General features: G+C 32.2%; 1 protein-coding gene across 1 annotated transcript; it reads left to right on the plus strand.

The window, feature by feature from the left end:
* Window positions 1–2,698: 2,698 nt before the first annotated feature.
* LOC109540506 (RNA polymerase II degradation factor 1) lies at window positions 2,699–25,012 on the plus strand. The gene is made up of 7 exons (XM_019908918.2): window positions 2,699–2,960; window positions 11,794–12,007; window positions 12,119–13,931; window positions 14,044–14,294; window positions 14,360–14,642; window positions 16,355–16,636; window positions 24,100–25,012. The coding sequence occupies exons 1-7, from the start codon at window positions 2,940–2,942 to the stop codon at window positions 24,284–24,286; spliced, it is 3,051 nt and encodes a 1,016-aa protein (XP_019764477.2). The 5' UTR covers window positions 2,699–2,939; the 3' UTR covers window positions 24,287–25,012.
* Window positions 25,013–25,559: the final 547 nt, after the last annotated feature.

Raw genomic sequence — 25,559 nt, forward strand, 5'->3', positions numbered from 1 at the left:
AGATTTTTAAGTTTTACTGATGATAATGTATACTTATATAAATTGGAGTCAGTCCGGATGGGCAGAGACAATGAAACAGTGTCCCGTGAAGTGAACAGAGAATGTTCATGAATGAAAGTACGATTTTTATAAAAGTTGAGTCGCGTAATTTTTGACATTAATTATTTGAAAGCCTTTCTGATCCCGTCACTTAGCATTTAATTGATCTGTTGTCGTTGTCGTACTGTAGATATAGGATAAGGGGGTATTACAAGAAGCATTACGCAACGGTAAGGTGTGGAGGTTAATTAACTTTCGAATGCATAATTTTACTCGGTTTAACGTACCAATTATTCAGATTCTGCACAAATAATAGCATCCCTAAAAAATAAAAGAAAAAAATTTGCAGCCAAAATTCTGATAGGTGGAGCATGCATCAAATGAAAGTAAAGCATCAACAAGTTCAATATCATATATTTCCATTTTTAAACCTTTAAATTTATTGAATCAGAAATAGTACATGAAAGGTATAATAAAAAATTATTAATTCTAAGGCCATGTTTTATTAATTTTGGTCTTCCGATCTAGACATAACCCGAATATCAAGCATGTATGAATCCTTTTTACTGTAAAAACATTCGTAGAAAAAAAACATTTTGCAGCATACCTCTATACTTATCATTTGCGAATTATCGATTAGAATTCGACTCTATTGAAATATCGGCGTTTATATATTTGCTCTATTTGTAATCCCACAATACCTTAAAAAGGGTTGATATTTGGAAAATTTCTAACAAACTGTTTGTGACGATTTTAATGTAATTTTTAAAACATACAATATACAATATAATGCATTTATATGCCAGCTAATTATGTACATTAGCAACACACGACTGCAATCATTTCCACCTTTGTTCGATAAATCATCAATTAGAATGGAAAGTAAATCGGCATGATCAAATTAATCATTTTGACATAATTCGAACAATTAATAGATTTACGTTTTTAACTTGTATTTACATTATTCACCTAATTTGAAAAAAAAATGACGGCAAACATTGAATTAGCTTTTAAAAATATAATATTCCAATTTATGAAAACATACATAAATAATAATTACACGTGAAGGAGATGGCCTAAAATTACACATTTGTGACTGATCGACTCATTCGCTTTCATTAAATAGGTTACTGGCAACACACATAATTTTGGAATGTTGAAAATGATGCAAACCACTTTTCCTTTGGTGGCCTAAAGCTAAGAGAAGAAGAGTCGTGAGACTGCAAACCGAATTCTTCCATGGTAATGAGATGCCTTTGATCTTCCGATATCACCTGTTTTTCAATTGTTACTTTAAGCAAAAGAGCTTACATATATGAAGTGAAAAAATCAAAGGATATTTATGTGTGGGTGTTTGGTGACCTAGATGTTTAAAATTTTGTAGATTATAAAATTTTTCGAAAGAGGCTTAAACAAACTGGGTCTTTCCCATTCACTCAATGGACAAACAGAGTCTGTTAACAGTTTCATAGGTAATGTGATTTTAAAAGTTCTACTTTGAGCTAAGAAGTAAAATTTTGTGTCGAGAATAACACTTCGGTTAAATTTTGCTATGTTTTCACCATTTTCACTGCTAGAATTAAGGGACAATGAGCATTATTGCTTATTGCAAATATTCGATGATTTTCTTTCCATGCACGTTTGCAGCTGTTTCGCAGGTTGCACTGAGAATAAGTTCCTGCTTCGTTGACTTTACTAAATTTGAATTTTGCACCAAGATAATTTGTTTAATATCGCCTCGTTGAATATATATTGAATATTTGGATTTAGATATTTTGAATTGCACTCAGTGCAGTAGCTTTTCTCACCTATTTTCTACCACCTAATTTCCGCAAAATGTTGTTAGGTAAAGCGTTTCTTTATTGCTTCTTTTGGCTCTCGTTTCAGTTGTTTCTCAAATAATTTATAAAAATTCTGACGCCAAGTTTGAACACTTGTTTTATATACGAACATAAACATATTTGTACTTTCAATTTTAATTAACCCTGTAACAATAGTTTTACCGAAAATATAACTATTAAAGTGTGGACAAAAAAGTTACTGGGTGGGTAAAAACATGGTAATTTTTTAGCTGCTTTTCCGTAATAAAACTGGAATTTAAATTAGACTCTTTTTTTGTTTGTTTTGTTTTGGAGCAAAAATACCTTGATGTGCAAACTCAAATTTAATATTTTTTGGGGGAAGACGCTCAAAGAACATATTTTTACCATTGATTATTCCACTTTCAAAAAATAGATGTCTGGAACTTGACTACATGTTAGATTAAGATGCAGTTTGTTTAAATTTGGTTAAGGCAGTTTTCAAACCAAGTTTACGTATTTTCATTCACGAATTATCTGTGTACCGCAAACAGCTTCATTCCCGCAGTTCTTGAACAACACTGAAAGTATACAACATTAGTGCAAAATCGAAATTTCGCAATAAAACTTGTGTGCATTCAAATGCCATTTGCAACAACCATTTAGCGTGTGCACTCCGCAAATATCGGCAAAATGTAATGGCTTTTAAGCAACCACATGTCCTCAAGCAAAATAGCATACGTAATCTGCATTTGGCGCAAGTAATTCCGCTTACCAACAACTCAAGACACCGTCACATTGCGTCGTCATTTTAACGATGCCGGGGGCCAAAAACCACTTTCTACAAGGTGCCCCTTTCTTCCCACACCTGCACAATTGTCGGCCCCTCTCGCCTGCTGAAGAAGAGATCGCCGGTATCGAGCAGCTTCCTCAACTTAGATACCCAGTCGATAATCGTACTTCTTCACCGATAATATTGACTTTTTCAAAGGGTGTGCGATGAGACAATTTTTTTAGGTCAATATCACATAAAACGCAACTACTATTCGGTAGTCGAATTGGTTTGTGTGCGCGAGTGTTTCTCGAAAATTTCTTTCCAACATGAGGATTATAATATTTTGTGTAAGTTTTTTCATCACTTTATGTAAGCAAGTTAGAATAATTTATTTCAGGGAATTAATATCAAATCGCATGAAAGTGCAAAAACTATAAACAAGCGAGGGGCGTTTACTAAAAAATTGGAGTTTTTCATGTATTCCTCGGTTTGATTTAATTCAATTGTAATTGTTAGCAAAAAAGATGAGAATGAAGTATACCGAAGAATTTAAAATTTCTAGAATTATTCAAAATTGCTAGCGTTTTACTTTATTAGGTGTAAACCGATAATTTTTTAATTCAAAGACGTTGATCATTTAAAATATCTACGATCTATCTTGTTATCACCTGTTAACAAAATATGTATTTTCTTTAAATTTCACAGGTTCGAAGAGAGATCAAACACATATTTAGACTTTTCGGGGTCTGATTGAGTTGTCTAGACTTTATTAAAATTATTCTATTCGTTTGATTTCTTTCTCCAACAGTTTTGAATATAAATAAATAAAATAATTAAAACTATTTTCGGAATTATGTTTCGCAGGATAGAAAATTAGTTAGACGAATTAAATTTTAAAGAATCGTAATGAAACTGGATAGCTTTGCTTGCGCGATAAAAACTAATTATTCTACTTAAAAATCGGTTTATTGCAATTTCTACCGAGGGATGCCACTTCTAGCTTGATTCTTGTAAAAACTCAAAAACTGTTTTTATACTTATGGCGTTACCTACATATTGCAATAAAGTTATTGGTAAAATTTCTGTTTTGGAAAAACGTTTTACAATTTCCAGCTTTAAAGAAAACATTCAACTGAAACTCGAAATAAGATATTTATTTAACTTGCTTATGCCTCAGTGCGTATTTAATGACCATACAGTTGCTTTAAAAATATCAAACCATTAACATACTTTATTTAAATTATATCAGTAAACTCATTTATAAATAAACATGTGTTGTGCTATTGTTAAAATAATTTCTAAAATTTAGTGCTTTATTCGGATCGCAATTATTACCATTAAGAACCTGTGTGAAATGTTCAGGTTACATTGTCCAACAATTATTACTATCCGCAATGAATGGCAATTTAGTATTGCTAATATGTTATACATGAATTTTTTTCATTTAGCTTTCCTCCATTAATCACAACAATTAAACATTATTGATCTTTTCGATTTTGTACGAACATCCCCATTTTTTTATGAAAAATGTTTATACTTAGTTTAGTTATTTCTTACTCATTCATAAGATTATCACTCGTAAAAATTCGCTATATTTGGGCTAATAGAATAATAGCTCGGTCCGCGATGTGCTGGAACTTTCAATTTATGTTTCGCATGAAGCACATACATTTATTGTATCTTCCCATTAACCGATTTTACTTTGAAATTAACTGTTTTACTAAAAACTTTGCAGTTAACTATTTGAGTGGTCAAAATGCAAAGCATAGCTCGAATTATTAAAAATTGTTTTATAATAATAATTTCTTCTACTTATTTTCACTTTACTTCCACACAAGTGTCCATAGGTGGTACCCAGCAATTTTTATAGAAAGTGAATTGTTTAGATCACTATTATCTCGATTTGCAACACATTTGCACTTTCGATTAATCTGGCAAATAAATTTCCAGCTTTCACCCAAGCAAACTTATACTTATCCTGTAAATAGTTCTCGCCTATCTTTTTTTCAAATTTCCTATTTCTGTGTTTGAAAATCTAATGTTATAATGTTATGTGTAAAGAAACCTGCAACACATTCGAGGTTTCTTTGTCGTAATGAGTCATATTAGTTAACGATCTATGCAGTTATTAGATTAAATGCCTTCAGCTTAACTTACTAAGTTCTCAAAGCGGAATTAGTACAAATAGTGCAGCAATACTGACTATTGCCAAAAAATTAATGATAAAATTGTAGAAAATGGTCGAACCTGCAGAAAGATGAATCACTACTCGATGGTAGTGCAGAACTTTAAACCGACTTTTGCATTTAAAAACTAACTTAAATAATTACTCATTTTTTAGTTGATTTTAAATTTCATTTGCTACCATTTTCCGAAAATTCATTGTGTATTATTTCGTTCTTCAGTTCTTCCTTTGCGTCAAATGTTCTCCTTAAATTATGTCAAGACATCAAATAGGTTTCTAGCTGTGTTTCGGATTAAAATTGGTTAAACAACGGTTCATGATTAAACCAAAGAGATACTTAACGGCCAGGAATATATATAATTTAAATAAATATTGATTCTGAATTGAGGTCGGCCTTCGAAGAAAGTGGTCGTTTGTTTACATTTAAATAGTATCACATCACCCAGCGCATAGTAAATAGATTTCTGATTTGCTATTTGATGGTTTTGTGACCACAATGTAATTTAAAAATCCTTTTTTCGTGTTTCCGTGACAAGATTCAGCGTTAAGTGAGAGATAGATGCAGTTGCGATAAGTGGAGCATGAATGAATCAATTAAGATATTTGGAATAAGTGATCCTTAAACAAATTAAATGCTTAATGATAGAAATCACAATTATATAGTATAAGTATTGCTTTTTTACACAGCTCAATATATATTTTAACTTCTTTTGGTGTACGTTTATTTTCGATACAATTTTGAAAAGATATTTACTGTATGTAATTGCAATAAAAAGTGATAAATTTTTCGAAAAAAATCTACTATGATCCCGTAAGTTAGTTAAGAAAAATATTTATTTTGAAATTCATATATCTTTGAGAAATTAAGTGGGGATGGAAAATCTCAATGCGCGTCTCTAAGCGCTCGATTGTATGCTTTAGTCGAAAATTACAATTTATCAAATAGCCATGGATCTCTTTATTAAATATTCCACTTTATCTATGTCATTAAGTAGGTCAAGGATAGCAGCATCTCTGTTAGGTGTTACCTAATAAATGAACCGGGAAATATACTTGTAAAACATGTGAAAGTTAGCATCTTAAAACCCATACAGACATTCAGTTGGTAGGTCTTTTGCCTGCATTTATATTTATTTTCACATTAAATTTTATAGCAGAGATAAAAACAACTGTCTGTTTAGCCAGTTATTTTTAAAATGACTGCTGAGGAATTTATATGAGTATAATAATCGATACTTATCTAAGGTTCTATGAGAAGTTATTAATTCTAATCCTATGCGATATCTAAAAATTGAATTGAAATAAATTTATATAGTATTTAATAGTGTGCCACATTTCAAAATGATGCTGTATCATTTTGAAATGTGGCACATTTAGCGTATAATTTACGTCAGTATATAAAGTACTATTAAGTGCACTCATTTAAAATGTGTACAAGTTAATAGCGACCAGGTTCTCGTTTGCCACAATGAACCCCAAGCTGGAGCCCCATCCTCAATCCTACACATTAAACCTCAAGAAGATGAAAATATGGGTTGAAAAACTGATCTTTGTGGGGCAACTCAACCCAAAAGGAAATAAGTGTACCCTGAATATTACTCAAAGTTTGTAGCTTTTATAACCAAAAATTGAAGCAAATATATATGCAATATTTATTTTTGAAAATTAACTGTATGAGAAATGGCAAATAGTTTTCTTAAAATAAGTTTATTATTGATAAATGAAAGACACACACGCAGCACAATTAGAAATGCCATCTTTAGCAGCAATACGTTATTAAGAATAGCGCTTCAATTTAAATAGTTCTGGTGATCCAACTTTTTCCACAGTAAGGTTTGAAACTTAAAGAAACTCTTGTTAAAATAAAAACTATTATTTCGAGAATTCAATCTTTTTACTTTTGCAATATTTTCGAGATTCAAATATATACTTTAGCTCACCAAAGAAAACTTTAAAATTAAGTGTGACTGATAAATTAATTCAATTTTACGAAAACGCTCGAGTTGCGACTAACAATTTAAAATGGTGCATAGATCAATTTACTTTCTAGTTAAACCTTACGCTTTTGAACAACCATTCGAAATCAAATTGATGAAGTTCATCAACTGCACATAAAACTCAACACATAGAGAGAGCATTTCTTCCTGAATAGTTAATTTGAGTCTTACTTTCTATGACACTGACGAAAACAACAATGGACCAGTCTGAAAGACTACTTTCAATCCTTTATTGTCTATACAGAAAATTTGTATACCAACGACTACAACAATTGGTCTGTCAGGAAATAGCATGTTCAATTTCAACGCTCACAATCAGTAACGGCTCGTATAATCTATCTATTCCCACGTCCTATGTTGGGAATAGATGCTATGGTTATCTGTACGCATAATCGATTGTTACTTAATATAAATGAAAGGTACATAAATTGAACACGTCCTGTATTGAAACGTTTTCTTTTTTGTGGCTTCAGCATGTTCTGGCATTTATGCACACAGCTGGAAGGCTGAGAAATTAATTATGAGGCTTTGAGACAACCACCTCTAAGAAGGACATCTAAAGTTTACTTTTCAAATAGCATTACTTGAATTATATGCGGTTTTGGGTAAAAAGTTTCCCTGAATTTATTTTGTTGTAGAAAATAACATACCATAGAAAGTTTTAAGCTATTTTGATATCTCTATGAAAATACGGGTTTCAAAACTATTTGTAAATACTTTATTGAATCTACGAAAATAAGGAAAAAATGCATTCCCAAAATCCCAATAATGGAGAAATGTTTTTTTGATATAGCTTTTTTAGAACTTCATATAAAAATCGATTTAAATTATTTGTTATATACCCCTAAGTTTTAGGGGTCAAAGGCTTAATTATATTACCATATACTACCTACTCCTTGAGCAGTAGCCTAATTGAGAAAGTATAACTTTTAGAAATTATTTAATTAATTTTGTAAGTAATTTTGTAAGTTGTTTGTAGTAAATTATAATTAATATTTTAGTTCTTGTTGCTTGGGTGGTTTTATCGCCTTTTTTCTAACCTTGCTTCCAAGCCAAATATGAAATTTAATTAAAACTGAGGTACTCCAAATTGATTAATTGACTGATTAATACCAGAGTTTTAATGATGTTTAATGCTTTCCAAAATTTGGCTACATCAATTATGCACTTTTCTTTAAGAATCTTTCGTTAATTTATTTATTGCATTTTTTACGAGATTTTCTGTCTCTAAGTTAACAATCAGTAAATATCCTGTTTTTTGAAAACTTGAAAACCCCGTACTTGCCACTCAAATAATTAATATTACATTTATTATTGGGTCTCTCTAAAACTTCTGGAAGCTCGGCTCAGAAGAACGGGGCAAATTTCAAAGTAAAGCCGTATTACGGTATCTGAATTTTTAAAGTATAACAAAATTTGAGTATTCACATTTAGGTACTTAAAGAATGCATGTATTTCTACTTTGAAGTGAAAGGAAAACCTCAGCTAATGCCATAGTCATCCTTGGATATTGCGGAAGAGATATGTAGAACTAATCGATCTAAAGCACAAACTCTCGTGTTAAAGACGAACGTAATTTAAGGATTTTTTTAACCTATAATCTTTCAACTTGTTATGTAACGTTTGCTTTCATTTTCTCGAACAGGCAATCTTTTTATTTATAATATCAATGAATTGGAGATTGGGCTGATGCTCTTTCAACACCTGGTGATTAATTGAATGTAACCTCTCAAAATGTTATATTGGTACCAATTAGATTGGAGATGGTTAATTTGTAGAACATACTATTAATTTGATGTCCAAGGAAAATGTTAAACTACTGGAGACAAATTACGTGTAATAATGCTGACTCGTTGAGCGGGCATCTAAACGGTAAATCAGTTGCATTAGAAAATTAGCTTCTTTCTGCGAAAGTTTTCGTAGAAATACCTTTTCAATTTTTATCATTGTTAGTACTAGTATTTTTCTAGTGGTTTTGTGATGTACTTCATTATAATCGTTGGAGATGTGTATTGTTGCAAACTACTAAGATTGCTCTCACCAATTCCATATAAAGGAACTGTATAACAAAATAATTAAAACTAAATTTCAATAACAAACGCTCCAGGAGCTTAACGTCTTTATACTGTTCAATCAGAGTGATTTCTTGTAAGTAAAGGAATTTTAATTACGGACATTTTGTGTCAATAGAAACCATTAAGGTTGTAAAGAAAACATTCTGGCCTTGTGTAAATACATCGAAATGGATTGGTATCAATTTAAGTGGTAACATGCTATACTTTTTATTAGTTTTTATTGCTAGAGAGCTAAAGAAATAGTTCGAACCCAATAAGAAAATAATTTCACATTGCCTTAACTGACTGGGTGTTATCTAGACCACTGTAGAAACCAAACTTATTCTGGTATTATATAGTGTAGCCTATATGTCTACTGCAGTCTACTAAAGATTGATTTCTTTTACATGCGTTGCGGATGTGGTTTTGTATAATACAAGTCTAATACAAATGGGTGCTAATTGAAAATGCTAATCAGAAGAATTTGCACTGAGCGCTAATTGAGATTTAGTGTTAATTATTAAAGAGAGTATAACAGTGCCATTGTTATTTCAGTTTAAATTGTACCTCAAAGCAAATTTTATGCTGTACCATTAACGCTACTTCAAAATACTTTTTAAATTAAAAATGTAGTAAAATTTAAATACATCTACATATATTCATGGTCGTATCCAAGGCCACAAATTTTGTCTATTTTGCCTTGTTATTGTAAACCACCATCGATGCTCACTTTTTATTAATTGTTAACTTTTGAAAATATATTTAAATGGTCATTTCGAAACGATATAAGTAATCGCTTTTTCTTTTGTATTTTCGCTCGATTTGAGCTTTCTGCACAAACAAATAAAACTGTAGGGTAACGCATATTGGAAGCAAGAAGAAGCGAGTAAAGAGTTAAAGACTTTTTTTAATTTCACAATGTGCTAAATGAACTAAAAGTTGTATGAAAGGAGCACATATCTATAAAATTGTAATTTCTAAAGTAAATATCCGAAACTAGTCTTTAGGTTTACCTACAGACAATAACATTTTAAACTCAATTTTACGTACAAAAATTGTAATGGATTATTTAATTTTAACGGTATTTTATATACTCGTATATATACGTATGATACCAAAAATCGTATATTAAAGCATCTGAAAATAATGGTCAGCTGAAAATAAAACTAGACAATACATTTTCCAGATAAGGCAACAAAGAATCCTAAACATTTCGTATAATATAATTAATTTTAAAGGGATCAAAGAAATGTAATGAAGAAAGAAGATTATTATTTGTAATGAGTTTTGTAATGAGGCAGTCATAGTTAGCACAATTAACAAACAACACTTGTTTTTCTAATAATAATATACCTACTTTCCATACTTCCAAAAATATTTTATAGAGCTAATTGTAATTGGGCAACCTGTAACGGTAGTCGCGTACCAGGAAGGACGTTCATTAACAAAGAACTATTGTCAACGAGTAATAAGCAAATAAATACATAATTCAATGATAATTCTTGCTTTTTACTCATCGTTCACTGCGGATGTAAAAAGAGGTTAACGGTGAAGCACAGCGTCGAAGAACGTTCTTTGAAAATGAAAGTACGGAAATTTCTTCTGCGTGACAAAACTGAGAAGCGGTCAACACTATTGGTAAATTCACTTGTTGAGTATCGGAAATATGCGAAATAACTCAAAAAGAATGGATTGTTCGTGATTTTAGTACAGCAGAATATACGGTACTGACCTGAAATGTGCAAGAGAGTTATTTATATCATATTACACGGGTGTGTCTTAAATAATCGCAGAACTTGAAATGAGCTGTCTGGTGACATTTAGCATTTCAATTCTAGGTCAAAATCTACTTATTTTCATTTTCGATTTCTTCAATGAATCAGCTATAAAATGTAGAAATTATTTTATTATGTACGGTATTTTTTTGAATTTTATAGAAGTCTAGAAGAAGAAGTTTATACAAGTAATAATCATCTCTGACGTCAAATATATCTACTTATTGCTTTTTGTAATTCATAATAATAAATTCTTTTTGGTTGCATTTATACATAAGATGTTCAACCCAGTATGTCTCTGAGATGTCGCGATTAGTAGAATAAGAAGGATAACATGGAAAGGAAGGACGTGAAAAGGCGTTTTATTTGCTTTTAGTGCATAAGAAAGAGAAGTTTTGGAAATGTTAGACATGGATAAAGTTCGAATAATTGTTTTGGTTTTGACTAAATAGAGTGTTTTGTCGTGAATCCATTGAAGAAATATACTCAGAAAGTACCAAACTTTAATTTGGTACACATCGTGAATCAGATCTGCACATTTCCTATCAATGTACACCCTGAATGTTAAAGCGGCATTAGATCATGTATTAGACTTTGTTAAAAGTTTTATTTAAATTTCAATAATTTCATCCACTACGTTATATTAATTTTTGTCATCATTTTGATGTTTGAAGCAGCCCTGAACACAAGGTAAACCCTTTGATAAATCGTTACTAGAATAATCCCTTTCTGTCTTTCTAACTTAAAGTTAGTTTTCTCCAAGTTGTTAAGTTCTTTCTAATCAGGTCTGCATGTTCCAAAATTTAAAATGTAATCATCAATTCCAGGTTTTTAGTCGTGTAGGCGGGTTTGTCAACAAATTTAATTTGGAAAAGTGTCTTTATTTTTGATAAAGTTTTAAAAATTCTTATAAAAAAATTGATCAGAACTAAAAACTACAACCAAATATGTAATTATGTCCTTATAACTTTAACTTTTTACTAATTCTCCTCAAATTAGCTACCGATACCAAACATTCATATTTTTTATTTATTACAAACGTGGTATATTTTCGGTTCTGTACAGAAACTGGTAAGCAAAATCTCACGAAAACACATAAATCTCACATAAACTATCTACAGAATAGCTCAACACTTACTATTATAATAATAATATACACTTCATTTCAGATAACTGTATATTGCCTTATAATACTAGTCCACTCCGCTGACGAGCATCGCCCAAAGAAAAAAGATAAACGTCAACTAGATCACGCCCTCTCCCAATACTATACAGGACCTCACAGTTATCGCTTGGAGAGGAGGATATCCAATGGACTCCAGCACCCATCTCACTACCCCCAAACTCAGTATTACCCAGGCCCACCCCATGCATATCGCAAAGGTAGACCACATTCTCTTCCTGCACCTCCTTATGCTGTTCAAATGGAACCTCTGATCCACTATTCTCAGCGCGATCCTTTATACGATACTAACACTTTATCCCCTGATGCAGATCCCGGCCAGGAGCTAACCAGTGGTAACCATGTGAGCGATCCCGTTGACCGAGGAGGACATGGTGATACAATCTACATCCCTCATAAACCTTTTATAAAGATTGTAGAAAAGCCAGTGTATATTAAAGAGCCGGAGCCGATTATTGAAATCATAATTAAGGAATCGAATATAACTTTGCCAGCTCCGCCCACCGAAGCACCTCCACCGCCACAAAAGAAAAAGAAAGAAGAAGTTCAAGTATTTTATGTAAAGTACAAAAAAAATCCAAACGGCTACGGAAAAGATTCTGTTATTTACGATAAGCCCATTCCGGCCATTGCTCCTGTAGTACCAGAAGAGACAGAGCCCGAAGAAGAGTGGAAAGACACTCCTCAATCGGGGTATGGGGCTTACTCTAATGAGGTCACAGAGGCGCCCAAACCCAGCACAACGCTAAGAACAATAATTAAACCAGACTCTGAAGTATATCACAGCCCTGGCAACAACGTTAAAGTCACTTTTGGCAAAGAGGGTTTTGATTATGACAAACGGTCCAGCAAGCCCGAGGATTATCCCGGACCTCAAATCAGACCTCAAGAAGACCAACCACGAGCACGTCAATTAACATCTTTCTCTGATGTTTACTTTAAAAGGCCAGCTCAAAACTATTTTCCATCTAGCTCGGAGGAATACAGAACCGAAGTTCGAGCACCACAGCCATATCGACCATTTAATAACTATCCGCAATCATCTAACCAATATAACAGTCGGTCTCCTAACAGAGAATTTAACAGTAGGCCTCCTCCGTCATTCTTTCCCCCGTCTAAGTATCCCTATCAACATCCTCCTTACACAAAGCCAGCAAGTTCGCAGCAATCATCTCGACCATCATCTTTTCCAAATTTCTCCCATTCTATTTCGCATCCTCCACCTCCACAGTATCAGTCAAAAGCGACACCAAGCTTTTCTCCTCCTTCTCATCAACAACCGTCATCAAGATATCAGCACCAACATCAGTTTTCCGAAGTTCTGCCTCCTAGTCAGCGCAAACCAGTACCATACACGCCCTTTGAACATATAAGACCTTCACAGCCAACATTTTCACAACCTCTTCCTACTCATGATTCGCCGCATCAATCATTTATTCAATCGCCGCCAACTCAGCCAACTGTTCATCAGTCGCCGCCGCAACAACTTCCGCACAATGGTCAAAATATTCAGTTTAGACCGGAAACTCGAATTAATCATCAGCAGCCGGTACCCGTAAATCGTCCAGCACCAAGCTACCCAGAAGTTAATAGCCAATTTAAAATTGTTGAGCAACCACGACCAGAGCAGCATAATCTCCAATATCAAAATGTCCACCATCAGCAACAACAGCAGCAACAACAGCAACACCAACAACATCAGCAGCAGCAAGTACAACAACATCAAATCCAACATTCACAACAAAGCTCTAACGAACAAACCCAATATCAAGAGCATTTGAATAACTTGCGAAGTGCGCAAGATGTGCTGCCTCCAGGCGGAGAACTTCTCCAAAGTCTTCCTAAATTTGAACAACATTTGATTGTCGATCCTACCACCGGGCAGTTGTCAGAAGCTTCATCTCTTGAAGGTTCAGAGCATAATTATCAACAACAGGCCAGTTTTGCTGTTTCTTCGAGGCAAAACGATGAGGGCCTAAACAGAGCTCACAAACAAGTGAAAAGTCAAACTGGGCAGAATCCTCAACAATATCTACAAACTTCACATTCACAAAACGGTATACCAAATCAATCATCAGGCCCGGTATATACGAATCAGCGATCCGCAGAAAAGAGTGCCATCAGGTGAGTTAAACTGCTCTTAAATTTTGAATAACAAAGATAATAATATAATTAATATAGTAATTTAACATAACATAAATTTCACCAGTTATTACAACATATGCATTGATTTTAGATCGTATTCAACAACTACAGTCAAACCTACAACAACCACACAAGAACCAGAAAAGCCTTCCACAACTACCAAAGATCCAAAAATCTTGGAAGCTCAATTACCAGATGAAGTTCCCGAAGACTTAAGGCAGCAACTTCTCTCATCAGGAATTCTAAATAATGCAGATATTTCTATATTGGATTACGACAAAGTTGGTGACATTCCACTATCAGCTTTACCTCCAGATCAATTAGCTAACTTCTACGGGGCTGGTAAGAAATTTTAGGTTTGAATCCTAAAAAATGTTCCATAACGTTATATTGACCCAATTTAACAGGAGGCGCCCAGCAGATTGCTGCAGCTGGGAGTGAACAAGTACCTCAAGTTGCAGCATTGACTGCGCGAAGAGATAGTGCATCAACTTCACAAGACCAAGAAATGTCTGCTGAAGAATCGGAGATAAGTGAAGTTGCAGTTGCCCCTGCTGAAACCAACGTTGAAATGAAAGTTGTTAAATACAATCCCGAAACTGACAAAGGACAGAAAGTCCAAGAGGCATATATTAGTGATGCTGCTAAGCAGGTGGAACCAGTAGTTTTGAACGATAATAGTTATAATAGGTAAATAATTTTACATATTTGGCTCAGAGCCGGATCAAGCTTTCAAGTAACAGAGGGGAGGGTCATGTAGTAGAAATTCAGTCTTTTGTTGTTTATGAAATTAGAAAAATGATCGTTTGTCGACAAATACTCAGCACAAAGGGGCTTGACCCCCTTGTGCTGATTATGACATGGTTGGTCATGACATGACATTGGTATAGTTGGATAGAGAGTTGAAAATTCCATTCCGTCATAACGGGTGTGAGGAAATTCGGGCAGTTTTGAGTCAGAAACCGAAAGTTGAATATCAGACATTTAGGTGAAAGATTAGACCAACATTTAATGTTTTCCGCCCCGGTTTTGCTCATTTCACGGAAGCAAAATACCTCCTGTAGTACCAGAATGGTTCATTCCAGAGAGAAATAAATGGCCTTTTTAGAAAGTCGATTATCGATAAGGAAATGTTGGCACTCTTCTAAAAAAAGTCATAATTTCAGTAACAACATGAGTGAAGAAATTCGAGCAGTTTTGATTCTGGAAGCGAAATCACACATTGAGCAGCGGCGAATCCAGCTTTCAAGTCAGGGGGGAGGTCATGTACTAGAAATTCAGTATTTTGATGTTTATGAAGTTGAAAAATTATAGTTAATCAACATAAACCGAGCACAATGGAGGGCCATGACTCACATGATCTACCTTTTGGATCCGCTCTTGATTTGACTATGGCTACCGTGCTTTCCACTTGCTTCCGGAAATTTCCTCTAAATAATCAAAAGTTGCAAACCTTACAGCTGTTGATGTAAACTGTTCAGCAAAATAACGGGTTCACGGCCAATTGAGCCCTAACTAACTAAGAATGGTTTCCTAACTATTCTGTTTGTTAGTCAGTGTTCTTGTAAAAATGGAGTACTTCAGGGAAAGTTTCTACCTGATGCCAAATGGAACAATTCAAAATTTCTGACATGCTCCCAATTGCATGATTTTTTTAATTTCAACACCAAAAGCAAAAAGATAAACTTCATGCCTTGAAAAGTTTTTTTTTTATTTTCTCATGTTCTTTTATTTACAAGATGATCTCAACAAATCAACGTTTTGGTTGATTGTTGAGTAAAGTGATAAAACTTTAAAATAAAAAATTAAAAAAAGAACGAAAAGAACGGGTTACGGAGTAAAATGATATACAGGTTAAATTAGGCAGACGAATTAATCAATTTAAACAACTTTAATATTTGCATACCGCCAGAGAAAACAATTTACAGTGAATAAATACAATGCCTATCAGATATTTTAGAAAAAAAATAAATGATACAATTGAAAATTGCTTCGAAGCTTGAATCAACTGGACAACAAATTTGACAAAATTTAATATAGGATGGTATAGAAACTGAAAGGTAAACCTTAAACCCTTAGTAACGTTATTTCTATAGTAGCTTCCTCCATCAATTGAGGGTTTCGAAGCTTTAACAAAATAATTTTAAAGGGATTTGCCAATGGATGAAACATTATAACATACTCAAGAGATACAAAATTGTTAAATAAAATAAAAGAGCTGAAGTTTAAAGAAAGTAGGTAATAACCTTACTCAAATTCAAGATTTCAAGATTTTAAACCTCTTAGAGTACTGCCTAATTTTCAAAGCTCTTAACAAGTATGAACATTACCTGTATAGTATTGATTTATTATTAAATAAGAAAACCAACAAAGTTTAATAAGTTTAATTGATTTAATTGCAGATATTTGCCATTAAAAGTAAATGGAACTCAGTTTCCTATACCGGATGTTCCCGAACTCAAAGGCAAACGAATCTCGAGCGTGGTAGTTCTGGCTCCAATAAGCTACGATTTTTCATCACGTAAAACCCGAGAAGCCAGTCCAGACAACGATCTGCAATTTATCCAAAACGGTCCCCTAAAAGAGCTACTGGCCAATCCAACCCAGGACAATTATAAGAAATTTTTGGATAGTGAGAAAAACACTGCTGTGTCGAAACAGGCCGTCATTCTTCTTGTGACAAAGTAAGTTATTACTACTGTCGTAACATTATCGCAATTTTAGAAGATTGAGATTATTATTTAATTATATCGTACTTTCATATTTAACTTGAATTTGGCGATAAACCACTTCATTTTCGCTCCCTTAATACCTTAGTCATATTAGTGTATGTATTTTATCATTTTCAATCACCAAAACGAAGGAAAAAACGCCCACTATAATTAATTTTTTAATGTTTTTAAAAGACTTGATGTTTTCTTTCCTTCGCCATTATTTGATTAGTATCCATTAATATATTACGGCTTAACGATTAGCATTTCCGATAAGCTTAATCCAACCTTATTTTTATTTAGCAACTAAATAAATTAGCTGTGATATAGTTAACGTAACTAATGTTAACTATTAAATGCAAAAATATAATGATAATCTATTTCGAATAGTTTTAGTTTGAGTTCTTTCAATAATTTTCAGGATTTGGAAAATACTAAATCGTACATTTTAATCAGAACTTAGAAAATATGAGTTTCACAAACTTGATCTTAAATTTCCTAAAAATGTATATTCTTGCAGTAACACAGAGTTTCTAAATTTAAATTTGAAATGATAAATAGCAACAGTTTAAAACGCTGTTAAATTACCTTATTTTATTTCATTTGTCATTTATTTGTATTAGTTCTTGCGTTTATACTTCAACTACTATATATGTACTATGACTTCAGCAAAAAGCTTCAATTTTACCCCGGTAGAAGAAAAAACTTGTTTTAATGCATGAAGTGAAATTTTAAATGTTTTACATCAATTGAAGTTTGAGCGACGAAACGTTTCTCGTTACAAATGCAAAAAAAAATTACTTAAAAAGCCACTTTTACTACTACACTACAAAACTATGCATGAAGGAACCGTAAAGGAGTGAAGAATGCTATCAAAAAAAGGTGATCAATAATTTCAAAAAGTTACGTGTTTCAGCGCTTTTAGAAAAAATCGTTTATGTAAAATGTAAGTGATAGGCGGTACATTTGTAAACCTTGGTCATTAATCTTCAATATAACTTTAACAAATTGCGCAGTTTGCTCAGAAAATAGGAAGCACATTTTTGTCTATAGAATACGCCTCATATTTCTAAATCGTTAGTACAAGTACGATAACGAATCCATTATTTGGTAACTAATTTGCATTTTTGGTTTAATAGCTTCAAACATTTTTTTTATTTGCATAGGCACTAATTATTTTATGATTTATCTAAATTTACGGTTTTAATATGTGAGCAGGGGCAGGTGTTTCTATCTAGCTTAGTTTTAACTTGAAGCCCTTACCTCTAAAAGATAGAAGCAGTGAGCTCCATATTCAATTTCCGTTCACTACCTATAACAAATATATTTTTATTGGACAGAATACTTTTACAATTTTACAATCATAAACAGTGTTTCTTATGTTTCTTATTTACGTAATAAATTTGTTTTTATTTAAATTTGTCAATAGCTATGCGATCTTTTACAAAATGAGTACTTAAAACATCCCTCACAAAATGATCATATATTCAAGCAAAGTTTCTCGTACAGCAAAAATGTAATTAATTCGGCACATTTCTTTCAAATGCGTAGTAGTTATCCTCATATTTTAATTATTGTTAATTTATTGCGTGTTATTCGTGTTAGTAGTAAATGTCTGACTTTTTTGCTATCTTGGCGCATTTCTTTGCTCATCAATATATATGTATAAGTCTTGTTTATTCACTTCCTTGAAAGTTATATTTATTAAAATTAATCGTGCGTTTTATAAAATTGTTATGTATACTTTGGGTCAATCTACTTAAAACTCAGCATATTGCTTTTCCAGTTAAAAGCTAGAAAATTAGTTAACGAGACCATTTACACTATAAAAAAATTGAGTCTTTTCATTTGGTTACTGCAAATTAAAATATTACGTGTGTCTCTTGAAACGTAATGGGACCAGATAAATTTTCTGATTTCTTCATGACAAGTTCCATACAGTCCCATCACCGCCGCCGCAGTCTGCATACAATAAAAAGTATTAACAATCCGTGCTGCTTATTATTTAATTACATTTAACGGTATGTTTTATGCACTTTTTCGCAGAAAAGTACTATTCATCTATGCGCCAATGCCACAAAAAACTTACTAAATCACAAGTTAGACGTTACCGGGCGAAGGAACAAAAAAGGCGACTTTACGAAATACTTTTTTCAATCATTTCATAACCAGTTTAATAATTTGTATAGTTCAAAATTTTAGTGAACCGCTCACTGCTTGTTAAATGCAGTCCGATTAAAACATCTGCTATTTTTTTAATAAATATAAATGCAATTTCTTCTAGTAGCTCAAATTGTTTGTTCATATATGCAATTTTACACGTTAACATTGTACGCAACTATACTATTGGAAAAAGTAATAAAGGCGTTTATTTAATTTTACCAAGTTCAGAAAATGTTGGTTTCACCACAAAATCTTCATCTGCATTTTTATTTCGTAGACTGAAAACTTGGAAATTAATATCTGAAAAGCAGAACTTCGAAAATTTACAACAAAGGTTACATTAATCTATGAAATACTGCTTTCTCGCAAAAGAAGATTAGATTTTTTTTTAAATTGATAAAAATAATTTTTAAATGATAAAAAGATCGGAATTAGCATTCAATGAAAGTTAAGACTAACACTTACATGCCATTTCCGAATATAAAAATTGTCAAATTCATTATTCGTATTTTATTGCAATTAAAAATTGTCTGAAATTAACCATGCAAACCAAAAATTAATTTTTTTTTAATGTTTGACGATTTTATATGATTGTTGTCATCCGATAAACAATGCAGTCTTGTATAGTCCCATTTTAGTTTAATTTAAATTCAAATTTATTAAACGGAAAAAATCCAAGGCGAATTATACAATGCGTATAAAAATATTAAAATACAATAAAAATTGACATATAACAGTAACAGATAAATAATCAATAAATAAATGACATGTGTACCGGGTTTAGCATTAATAATCATGTATTTCCAAATAGTTAGATGAATAAAACATAATTTTGAATTGCATTTTATATCGATGCTTTTGAAAATTCTAAAATGCGTAAAAAATTCATATTTTTTATTAATTTGATTATCGGATGTAGCAAAAAAGTGAAAACGATTTCGTTCAAACGAACGTTTTCGTCGAATAATCACTACAGCTGCATCTATCTACACATTATCTTCTCATATCAAATTTGAAAACATATAAAGTAAGAAAAAGATAATATAACTTACAACTGCAAGTTTTGAATTTCTACATTTTTAGTATCTTAAAGCTGATACAATGTTATCGTAAAAAGATGATGCAACATTATTTATTTGCACTAGATCGACAATTGGTCACTGTCCAGTTATCCATTAACGGATATATTTGTAGGAGATATCCATTAATTCATTCTAGAAGCTCATTTGAACTTTTTAATTATATATTTTTCAAGCGCAGTTTTTTCACTTTCCATGCAATTGTTATTGAATTTTTTGGTCCCAGTTGTGTGGAACTTTACAAAGTTATTAATCGCCTTTCGATCAAATTTAATGGTCGACCGACAATTTATATTTTTTTTATATTTATACTTTAAAATATTAAGACATAAATGGCATAAAATAATTTTATTAGATATCAATGTTATTAAAACAGACCTTCCTACTAAAGAAGTACAAAAATAAGAACGAGAATGAAAAACAATTGCATATATACTTCTGCATTTTTTCTAATCAGAATCGAAACTTTTATTTTATTTATCAGTTCTTTATTTGAAGAATTTCAATTGTTATTACGACAAATGCTATGTAGAAATGTTGAAAATCTTGGAACTATTTTATGGCAAAGATTGCTAAAAATTAAAAATAGCCGTCATAATTACACATTTCAGAAGCTTAGTCAGAATGATCGACCACAAGATGCAATACCCAAAAGTTTGTTAATAAATGTTGCAGATCAAATGCTTCTTTCGCCATGACCATAAACTAAGAGTGTAATCGAGATTCATATAAAAGCCACTACCGCTTTCAAGCAAATCAGTATCGACTCGTTGTACTCACTGTACAACAATCAATATGACTTCCCTTAAAGGGCTGTGTGTGTTGGCCCTTGTGGCTCTTTGTGCAGTTTCGTTCTCGCAAGCCAGGGAAATATCAAGGCAGAGACGCGAAGCTGAAGCAGCTAAAGTTGGTGAAGTTGCCAAAGTAGCTAAAGTTGCCCAAGTCGCCGACTTAGAAGTTGCAGCTTCCAAGCACGATCATGGTGGCGGTTCTGAATGGGGCAAGGGTGGTGGTCATCATCACCATGCTCATCACCACCATCACCATGGAGGCAAAGGCCACCACGATCACGGTGGTCATCATCATCATGAAAAGGGCGACAAAGGGCATCATGACAAAGGGGACCATCACCATCATTATGGAGAGCATGGCGGACACAAGAAGCACCATCATCATGACGAAGGATACCATGGTCATCACCATCACGGCGAAAAGGGAGAGAAAGGACATCACTTCGGTGAAAAGGGACATTACAAAAAGGGCCACCATACCGATGGAGGTCACGATCAACATCATCTTGACGAATTCAAGAAAGAAAAACACTTCTTCGACGAAGATCATGATGGCGGTCATCATGAGAAACATGGAGGGTTCCACCATGAACATGGATACAAAAAGGGAGGTCACCACAAGGGACACCATCATAAGGGAGGCCACCATCATGATCATCACGGACATAAGAAGCATCATCATCACGGAGGACACCATCATGAAGACGGTGGACACAAAGGACATGGAGGACACGAGCATCATCACCATCATCACCATGATCATGGCAAGAAGGGAGGTCATGATCACCATAAGCACTGGGGACACAAGAAAAGCAGCAAGCACTAAGCTTGAGGAACTACTTACTGGCAGGTTCCAAAGTGCCCATGATGATGTGTTGGTTATGTTGAGATTGTTGATTTTTTATTGTGTTATTCGATTTGAAATAAAGACTTAAATTTTACAAATTATTTACGATTTTCATTATTCATTTCAACTACCAATTGGTAGGCTGGCTTGGTTCATATTTTTAATGCTAGCTACTTCAACTTAACTAACTTTCACTTATCACGTTCAACAGTTTTATTTAATAATTTATTTAAAAAACTCAGTTGTTTCTGCAACATCGATATCAAGTTCAATGCATGAGTATGATTTACTTCTATAAGTCCAAGTAGCAACCAATTTGTCATCATTTAATAGCCAGACTTTTACAAATCTTGCCTCATAAAAAAGTGTCTGAAAGCGAAAGTCCTCAACCACAAACTGCAATGGTAAATAATTTGTTAATATTGGACGTTACAATTTGAATGCCAATTGCACCTGTTAAAATTAAATAACGATTTTCTCAGTAGCAAGTAATTGTCGTGAAGGTACAGATGTGGGTACATTGAAACCAGATTCGGTTTTGATCTGTTGTTGCATCAATTAATTTCAATTTTGTCTTACCTTTTTGCTAAACTGATACATTGGCCGTAAGTAGCAAATTATTTATTATTTTTTGCATCTTTTGCATCTCTATACATTTTTTATGAGTTGTTTTACGAAAATAGAAGACAATTTAAACGCTTAAATTATTTGTTGTGTTGAAATGTTCCATTTCAAATACAAAATTTACCTTAAGGCCTCTAACTGAAGTAGTTTATAATATATACTTCAATAATAACTTATATAACTTGAATGGTTCATTTGGTACTTTGTCACCAAAACACTTGAAAATTAATGATTTCAACATCCCAAACCAAATCTTCACGTTCATGTGAAAATAGCATCATATTTTACAATTGAATCGTTTAAAAACCAAACAAGTTTGTTTAGCTATAAATGGTATTCAGTTTGTTTTTATGAAATTTTTTTGCAACAAATAATTCCCAACTTTCAGGTTTTAAACTTTTCTGTAATGCCATCAAATAAGTAGTTTCAAAGTTTATGGGTTTTTTATTTTTTTAAATTATTAATTTACAGGCTTGAGAATAATTTTTCCAGAAATTAGTGTAATTAAAATATGTTTATAAACCATTTCTTTGTTGCTTGTATTGTAATTTTAATGGTATCTGGCATAGACCTTTTAGAATAACGTAAAATATAAAATGCATTTTAATGTTTTTTCTGATACTACCTAACTAGCTTTTTAAAATAATAAATTAATCAAATGAAACAACGCAATTTGTCTATTTAGATATCGAACACTCCCTAGAATTGTTGTAATGTTCGTAATTGCTGGAAATACACAGTATTGCTGTCTTCAACTATTTTATTAAAAGATTTGTCTGTAAATAAGTACATTAAACTTTGACAAAATTGAAGCATGAAATGGACTATATCGCATAAGGCGAGTAAAAAAATAAATAAAATTCCATTTTATTGATATATTTAGGTCTATATTCTGTTAAATAGCTGATAATTTAACTGAACTTAATGTATTGCTTGATTTTAGAAAGTGTCAGCGAATACTGAATAATTCGATTGCACAGAAACTTACACAACTAAAAAACGGCGTTTCATTAATTTTGAGCACACAATATTACGTTTTCTGTTTTACTACATCGAGTTTTTGCAACAAGATCTAATTAAAAATATTTCGATTATTTTGCTACATAGCATACATTTTTGAAATCCATTACAAATCCAGACAAGATATAAATATTCTCATGCGTTTGGTTTTATTCAGTCGTAATAATGGTCTTAAAGGCAATTTGCAATAATCAGTTTCAATATAATAATTTGTAATAACTAATGAAAAAATTCAAACCATTTATTTAATAGCAGATTACAAGTTGAAATTATAGTCTCTGAAAAAAGTTTCTTCAGATGCGAATTCTTATACCATTATAACTATGGAAAAATATGCAGCAACCGCAATTTGATATTTGACTGTGGAATTCTAAACAACTTCTTGGTATTGTAATTTACTTAGTTGGTGATCATTTTTAATCAAAGTAAAATTATTTTTGTTGTTAAACTGTTATCGAATAGTTTTAGGTATCATTATTTTTGAGAAAATGTGAAAACACATTAATGTTCACAGTAATTAAATCTTTAGAATTGGCGACAAGTTTGATTGAAAATAGCTCGATGGTGATATTTTTCATCATCATATAAAAATAGAAATTGAGTTTCATGATTTTAATTAGCTGCAGTTCTCTTAGAAAATTTTCAATCCAGGTACGAAAACCCAGCTCTAAAATATTTTCCGATTAGTGTAAAAAATTGGGAAAAATTAGGCTGCAGATATTAAAAAGCTGTGTTTAGCGGAAAGTCATTCTCAGATAAACTTCCTGTAGTTTTTCTCAATTCCAATTGAAGGCGCGATATTAACTAAAAATGTTAGTAGATTGAAGGTTGCAAAGTTGAGATGCAATTGAAACAATATGTTAATTTATGTATTTGGCACCGGCGTATATTAAGATTTCATTTTTTTTTCAGCTCTAAAGGACCAGAACAAGAAAAAGAAATTTTTATGTACGACTTAACCACAAACAACGTCAGTAAATTGAGCGGCGAACTATCTTCAGCTTTTGTTGAAGCTGCTGAAGCAAACTCTTCGGATGATCTGAGTAATGGTCAAGCTGCGAAAAGTTCGGAAACTACGGCGAATCAAAAGGCTCATTAGAACTATAAAAATTCTGTATTTTTCATATGATGTTTCGAATTAATAAATTATTGTACAAAACACTGCCTGTATATTGTTTTTTATACTTTTCTATTGATAGATAATAAGATGCTTGATAGAATATTAGTGAGTGGTGAACAATCAGCTATGTAATTCCATATTTAACCCCAGACCTATGGCAAACTAAACAAAGTGGTCTAATTGCCATTGTTAATGAGTAGCAAATACCGTTTTGTTTATTTTTAGGTCTTGAGCAGAATATACTGTATTCATCAGTTACTGTCTGCAGAGTCGAAAATCTTATTTCAAAAGAAAATTTAAAGTAACTGTAAGTAGTAAAATAATGTTTAGAAAAATTTAGATTTTTGCTTTGCAGAATTGCCTCTATTTCAATATACTTGAAAGCTCAATTTAATAACATATTTCAATAATTTTATGATTTCGTTATTAGAAGGGCAACTGAGAAGTGAGTAGTCAAATATAATTTATTTATAAAAAACTTTGCCTCATTTCATTCATCTTCTAGATGTGGTTGATTAATATAATAATATATCAGTGCAGTTTGAAAAGTTGATTTTGTTATTTTTCCATAACAGTTGCCTTTAAAAAATGTATTCAAAATGTGCTTATTGAGCTCTATTGGTACATTTATGATTATGTAACATGTATATAGAATGTATTACTTTTATAAATAAATCTTTATGTAAATAAAAACGTTTTCCTGTATGGCTTGTGCATGAACTTTCTTTATACAACAAACGTATTTAATTATGAAATATGAAATTTGAAAACTGATATTTTGCATTATTGGGTTAATAGACTAGGTCTAACAAATTACGAAAATTGCGCATTTTTTTAGTAAATTTAAAAAAATTTCACGTGTTGCAAATCGCCTAGCTATAAATTCGACACAGACCCAAATCCATTAAAAGCACCGCAGCGGTTTACTAGTAGAAATCCGAACTTATAATCGAATTTTGAACAAAATCAATAAACATCCCTTTTATGTATTTATACGTATCTAATTTTGATTGGCTAATGCATGTGTTTTGAATTAGTTTATTTAAATAATTGGGCTTTTACCAGCCATTACTCGGAAGTTCAACGCCTTACTACTTTTTGCAGGACCTTTTGCTCCTCAAACCAAATGGACCAGCGTTTTATAAAACTGTGAGTTTAAAAAAAATCGGGTTTTTACCGGAAATGAGATAAAATAAAAAAAGAATTCAAAGTGCCCGAAATGTTGCAATTTTCTCCAAAACAGTAAGAAGCT

This window comes from Dendroctonus ponderosae, unplaced genomic scaffold, assembly GCF_020466585.1.
Source record: "Dendroctonus ponderosae isolate FM_Combo_2020 unplaced genomic scaffold, Dpon_F_20191213v2 Dpon_F_20191213_127, whole genome shotgun sequence".
Taxonomy (NCBI): Eukaryota; Metazoa; Arthropoda; class Insecta; order Coleoptera; family Curculionidae; genus Dendroctonus; species Dendroctonus ponderosae.